Here is a 6,000-nt window from a genome sequence, read left to right as displayed (position 1 = left end):
TCCAGCCTGCCTCGCGCAGACGCCAGCGAGGAGGCCCCGCTCCGAGGGGAGGAGCCTCCCTCGGCCCTGCTCAGAAGCCGGAAAGAGGCCCGGCCCCTAGGAGCGGAGCCCCTGCAGGCTCCGCCTATTAGGGGAGGAGCCTCCCACCGGCCCGGCGCAGAAGCTGGAGAGAGGTCCAGCTTGCAGGGGTGGAGCCTCCCGAGGCCCTGCGCAGACGCAGGCGAGAGGCCCCGCCCCGAGGGGGAGGAGCCTCCCGCGGCCCCACACAGATGCAGGCGAGAGGCCCCGCCCCTAGGGGAGGAGCTACCCTTTGGCCCTGCTCAGAACCTGAGGCCCCGCCCCGGGGAGGATGCTCCGGACCCCGCCCCCTGACCCCGCCCCCGCGTAACCCGGATACGCACCCACGCTCCCCTCTCACCTCGCGGCCGTAGGCGAACGTGGAGGAGCGCGGGGACCCGGGCCCGCGGCGCCCGGGGAGAGCGGGGCGCGCGCCGGGCCGCGAGTGCGGGCGTCGGGCGGGACTCGGCCTTTCCTCGGCGGGCGCCATGGGGCGCGCGGGGCGCGGGGCGCGGGCGCGGGTGTAGCGCGCGGCGGGCGGGCGGGCGGGCGCGGGGAGGCCGGCGGCGCGCGCCATGGCGCCCATGGGCATCCGCCTGTCCCCGCTGGGGGTGGCCGTGTTCTGCCTGCTGGGGCTCGGCGTGCTCTACCACCTCTACTCGGGCTTCCTGGCCGGCCGCTTCGGCCTCTTCGGCCTGGGCGGCGAGCCGGCGGGCGGCGCGGCGGGGCCGGCGCCGGCGGGCGCGGCGGCCGTGGACCTGCGCGAGATGCTGGCCGTGGCCGTGCTGGCGGCCGTGCGCGGCGGCGCCGAGGTGCGGCGCGTCCGCGAGAGCAACGTCCTGCACGAGAAGTCCAAGGGGAAGACGCGCGAGGGCGCCGAGGACAAGATGACCAGCGGCGACGTGCTGTCCAACCGCAAGATGTTCTACCTGCTCAAGACGGCCTTCCCCAGCGTGCAGGTGGGTGCGGGTCCCGGCCCCAGCGTGCAGCCTCCCCCCACCCGGGCCCGGCTGGTCCCCGGGGGGCCTCCCGCAGCGGGCTGCGGGTCCCGGCCCCGGGACTCGGCGGGCCCTGGCGCCGGCCGGGCTCCGGAGCCGCCTTCGCGCCCGCGGGTCCCGGGCCGGCACCCCCGCCCCCCGAGGGCACGTACTTGGGGACCCCCGCCCCCCGAGGGCACGCACTTGGGGACCCCTTTCTCGGCGCGTGGGCCCCAGCCCGCAGCAGCCTTGCACAGCCGCCGATCACTTCGGGGAACACGCACAAAAAATAGGCACCATTTGCCCTGGTCGGGAGTAGGTTTCAAAGAAGGAATGGACGTTTCCCCCTTTTAAAAACGTTTATTTATTTTATTTCTCGGCGGGGGTTGAGGTGGTGGGGTGCACACAGCCCTGGGATGGCTCCAGGCCCGGTGCTCCGGCCTGCACCCAGGCCTCCCGCATGCTGCAGCGTGGGGCTACCTCTCCCCTCCTCCGCCCCCTCCTCTCCCCACCCCCGCGCCGACACATTCCTAAGGACGCTCCGGCCTGTCTTGTCTGAATCTGTATTTGTTACTGTTAATGCTTGTGGGACTCCTCCGTCCGTGGGAGCTTCCCAGTGACCGGAGCTTCCTGAAACGCCGCGCTCCTGGTTCCGAGAAAGCGCTCCGCTGTCGCGGATCTTGGCTCCCGGGTAGGAAACCGGGTTCCAGTGGGAGTTTATTAGTTTATTATTAATAAATCATCAATTTAAAGAGTGAAACCGAACCCTGCCGTGTTTGGATCATACCGGTCTGACGTCCTGCTGTTGGTGCTTGGGAGAGTAGGAGCGTATTGTCATTGTGGAGTTGCGGGTCCGGTGTGGCCTCCTTCGGGTGGGCCTTGCTGGTTGCTTTGTTTCCTTTCTCTTCCTGCCCTTTTTTATTGGCATCAGGAACACCAGCTTTCACGCTGTGAACTGCTGGTAGTGGTTGTAATTTTCCAATGTCAAATCAAAGCGGAACATTTATTTTTCTCTACTCTGTGTTGTCATTCTAAATACTTATCTCGTATTTGCATCTACAAGTAAGATGTGCTTGTAAAACATCTCCTCACTTCTTTGAATCGCAAGGTCTTAAAAGAGTTTGTAGAAGAAACAGGATTTTTTTTTTAAGAAGTCGAGGTATAACAGTTATAATAGTGGTCATTATTGAGTGTGTTGTAGGTGCTCACATACCACACAGAAATAACTTACATAATTGTCACAAAAGCTTGAGGTGAATTTTATTTATTTATTTATTTATTTTTGCTTTTTTGGTCACACCTGGCGATGCACAGGGCTTACTCCTGGCTCTGCACTCAGGAATTACCCCTGGCGGTGCTCAGGGGACCCTATGGGATGCTGGGAATTGAACCTGGGTCGGCCGCGTGCAAGGCAAATGCCCTCCCCGCTGTGCTATCGCTCCAGCCCCTTGAGGTGAATTTTATTTATGTCCACTTTACAGATGGGAAATCTGACTCTCGGGGCACTCCGTTCCACAGTTTCTTTGAGTTACCTCAAGTAGCATTTCTCAACCCCCCCTGAGGGCCCTCAGAACAGCCCTGGAGAGCCATAGGTAAAAATCCCGTAAGTGGGTGACCCTACCACAAGAGTAGGGGGCTAACTGGCAGGACGGGGCCACACTTGCAGAAGGCAGAGAAATACTCATCTCAAGCTCACTTGAGTGTTTCATAAGGTGACTCAAAACTTGTGTCTCAGTGAAAACATTTAATTGTAGAAGCATAAAAGCATTAATAGTGAAATATAACAAGCAGAGTACAAATTTAAAAAAAATGATAATGACGGGGCTGGAGCGATAGCACAACGGGTAGGGCATTTGCTTTGCACGCAGCCAACCTGGGTTCGGTTCCCAGCATCCCATATGGTCCCCTGAGCACCGCCAGGAGTAATTCCTGAGTGCAAAGCCAGGATAACCCCTGTACATTGCCGGGTGTGACCCAACAAGCAAAAAAAAAGAAAAAAGATAATGACATTTTTAGTTGCTGAATATATTTGTGTGTGCATGTATTTTCAGCCCCACCAAGCAGCCTTGGATAACTTCTGTGAGATTCTGCATTTGTGTTGTCCTTTACTGGTCATTGCTGAGGTGCTGACTGCCAAAGGTTCGCGCTGCATTTTACTAAAATGCACAAGCTAAGTTTTCGGAGTTGCAGATGTAGAGTCTCTGCCTCGATGGAACATAGTTGTGCGTGTCCGAGTGTTTGTATGTGCTGCTTTGGGGTTCATTTTGGTTGATGATTGGGAGGGGGAGGTTATGTTCATGGATACAGTGTTAAACTGGAGAGTGTCACGTTGAGCTGTCTTCCTCTGTCACTATGCCAGAAACCGAATGGTGCCACCTAGGCAGAGATTCACATTGAGTGGGACGTCAGTCCATTGTCTAAGTAGAGACTTAGATATAGTTCCTCCCCAACCAGCCCCCGAAGTTCTCCAAAATAATCTTAAATTTCTGGTTTTCAAAGCTTTGCTTTTTAAGTCTTTTAGTAAAAAAAGATCCTGTCACATAGTTCATTTTATTTACTAATTTATTTTTATTTTGGGGCCACACCCAGCACTGCTCAGGGTTTACTCCAGGTGCTGTACTCAGGAATTACTCCTGGTGGGATTCGGAGAATAAGGACGCTGGGGATCAAATGCAGGTTGGCTGTGTGCAAGGCCAATGCCCTACTGTCCACTTAGTGTTCTTTCTTACAGAAAGTTTGTAGACTGAAATCCACACAGTGATTCAACTTAAAAGTCTTAAAAAAAAGAAGAAAGTTTGCATTAAGAAGTTAGTGATGGTCTTTGTTTACCCATATTCCCTGAGCAGACAGAGAGGGTATCCCTTTCCCCCCAGGGCCTTTCTGTCTATGGGGTTAGGGTGTGCAACTCTCCTAGGGGTCTCAGGGTCAGCCTACAGCCTAGCTGCTTGACTGATGGATTATTGCATCAAAATCATAAAAATGTAGGATAAGTTACTTTAATTAGTAAATTAAATAGTAATTCGTCAATGTTGGATTTGTGTACCCACTTCCTGTATTTCTAGAGTCGCATACAAACTTGCTGAGCGGACGACTTTGCAGAGGCCCTGGTCTAGAGAGTGTTTCCTGGCTCAGAGCCCCTAGGTCACGGGTGAAAATTGCTTCATGGGGACCACGTCATGAGGCCAGGGGGCTGGCTGGCCTGGTAGGACGGGGCCCACAGGAGGGGAACAAGGCCAGAAGGAGGCCACAGTTGGGAGAAGGTTGAGAGACCATGTTGTTAGAGAACTACTTTGCTTCTCAGAGAGATTTCACAATACCTGATTTGGTCATAAAGTGGCACGCAGAGGGTAGACATAGTACAGTCACTGGACAGCCACCCCCCCCCCCCATGCCAGTGAATTACCAGACCTAACTTTTTAAATGGTCCGCAGGTTGAGAAACCTTATTTTAGGGCAGGGAGTGTTGTCCAAGCTCAGGGTTGGCTGAGAATCCTGGATTTCCTGTCTGCAGTGTTTTCGCATGTTAAGGGTATTGGGACCAGGGGCAGCCTTTTCCTAGACACACTGGCAAGTGCTTGATTTTATTGTTGGTAAATTAAAAACTTCAGCCATTTGTATGACTGTTTCTCATAAGTTGTGGATAGTGATGAAAATAAAGCTGGAGGTAACTATTTTGGAGTGGATTTGCTCCCACAGTGCAGACTAAGAGTTACAGCATTTTGTTTGTTTAGAGGTCACACCCAGCAATGCTCTGTGGGTTATTCTTGACTCAAATCCAACATTCGTCAGCCACGCACTCCTGGTGGTGCTGGTGTACTATGTGGGATGCCGGGGGTTGACCCCTCCCCCCCCTCTCCTGTCTCTCTTCCCTGTGTTGGGAATTGATGCCTTGTACATGCAAGGCAAGGCAAGTGCTCTCTACCACTGAGCTGCGTCTGCACCCCTCCCCGCCCTTGGCCAGGAAGGAAATGGCACCCGTACTGGCCTCAACAAAATGCTGAAGTTGTTGGGTCTGTCACTGTTCTGCTCCTTTTATTTTATTTATTTGCTTTTTGGGTCACACCCAGCGATGCTCAGGGGTTACACCTGGCTCTGCCTCAGGAATTACTCCTGGTGGTGCTGGGGGGACCATATGGGATGCCGGGGATTGAACCCGGGTCAGCGAGTGCAAGGCAAATGCCCTCCCCACTGTATTACCGCTCTGGCCCCCACTTGTTTTAATCTTCAAGTTTATTCCTTGTATGGTTCTACTAGGCATGGCAGAGCCTGGCAAGCTCCCCGTGGAGTATTCAATATGCCAAATACAGTAACAATGCTGGGTCTCATTCCCCTGACTCTAAAAGAGCCTCCAGTACGGCACCGTTGGGAAGGATGAGTAAAGAGAGGTTGCTAAAATCTCAGGGCTGGGACGAATGGAGACTACTGGGCCCACTCTAGCAAATCAATAAACAATGGGATGACAGTGATGATGAAGATAAGTTTATCATTCACTTTTAATAAAGGGAGAACTGCACCTCAAATATTAGATGACTAATTGAGGTAAGTCACATAAATTAAGGTAGAATTTAAATTCAGGTAATAAGATTATAGAACACATGTCTTTTGAAAAAAAGAAACTTTTTTTTTTTCATTGAACCACCATGAACTATATAGTTACAAAGTTGTTAATGGTTGAGTATCGGTCATACAGTGTTCCAACACCCATCCTTTTACCAGTGCACATTTCCCACCGTCAGTGTCCCCACTTTCCTTCCCACCCAGAGCACATACTCTTAATAACGGTTCTGTCTGTAGGTCATTGTTGAACTTCATGAGATCTTGCTATATGGTTTGATCTTGCTAGTGGAAGTAAGGAAGCAAAACTGGAAGAGAATGGAAGGAGATGAAAGACTGAATAAAGACAAGTCTTATAAAAATTGCACATTTAAGAAACACGACTGGGTTGATGTATGGGAAAGGTCAATGAA

The 6,000-nt window shown here is 53.2% G+C and overlaps 1 protein-coding gene across 1 annotated transcript in view; it reads left to right on the top strand.

Moving 5' to 3' along the window:
• Positions 1–375: 375 nt before the first annotated feature.
• The window catches only part of BPNT2 (3'(2'), 5'-bisphosphate nucleotidase 2), a 31,830-nt gene continuing 26,205 nt past the window's right edge, over positions 376–6,000 (top strand). The window contains exon 1 of the mRNA XM_055126801.1: positions 376–1,016. Coding sequence (XP_054982776.1) covers positions 633–1,016 — 384 coding nt within the window. The 5' untranslated portion in view covers positions 376–632. The remainder of the gene's footprint in view (positions 1,017–6,000) is intronic.

The sequence above is a fragment of the Sorex araneus genome, chromosome 2 (assembly GCF_027595985.1).
Source record: "Sorex araneus isolate mSorAra2 chromosome 2, mSorAra2.pri, whole genome shotgun sequence".
In the NCBI taxonomy this organism is placed as follows: domain Eukaryota; kingdom Metazoa; phylum Chordata; class Mammalia; order Eulipotyphla; family Soricidae; genus Sorex; species Sorex araneus.
The sequence above is the reverse complement of the archived record's forward strand: the minus strand, read 5'-3'. Positions and strand labels throughout refer to the sequence as shown.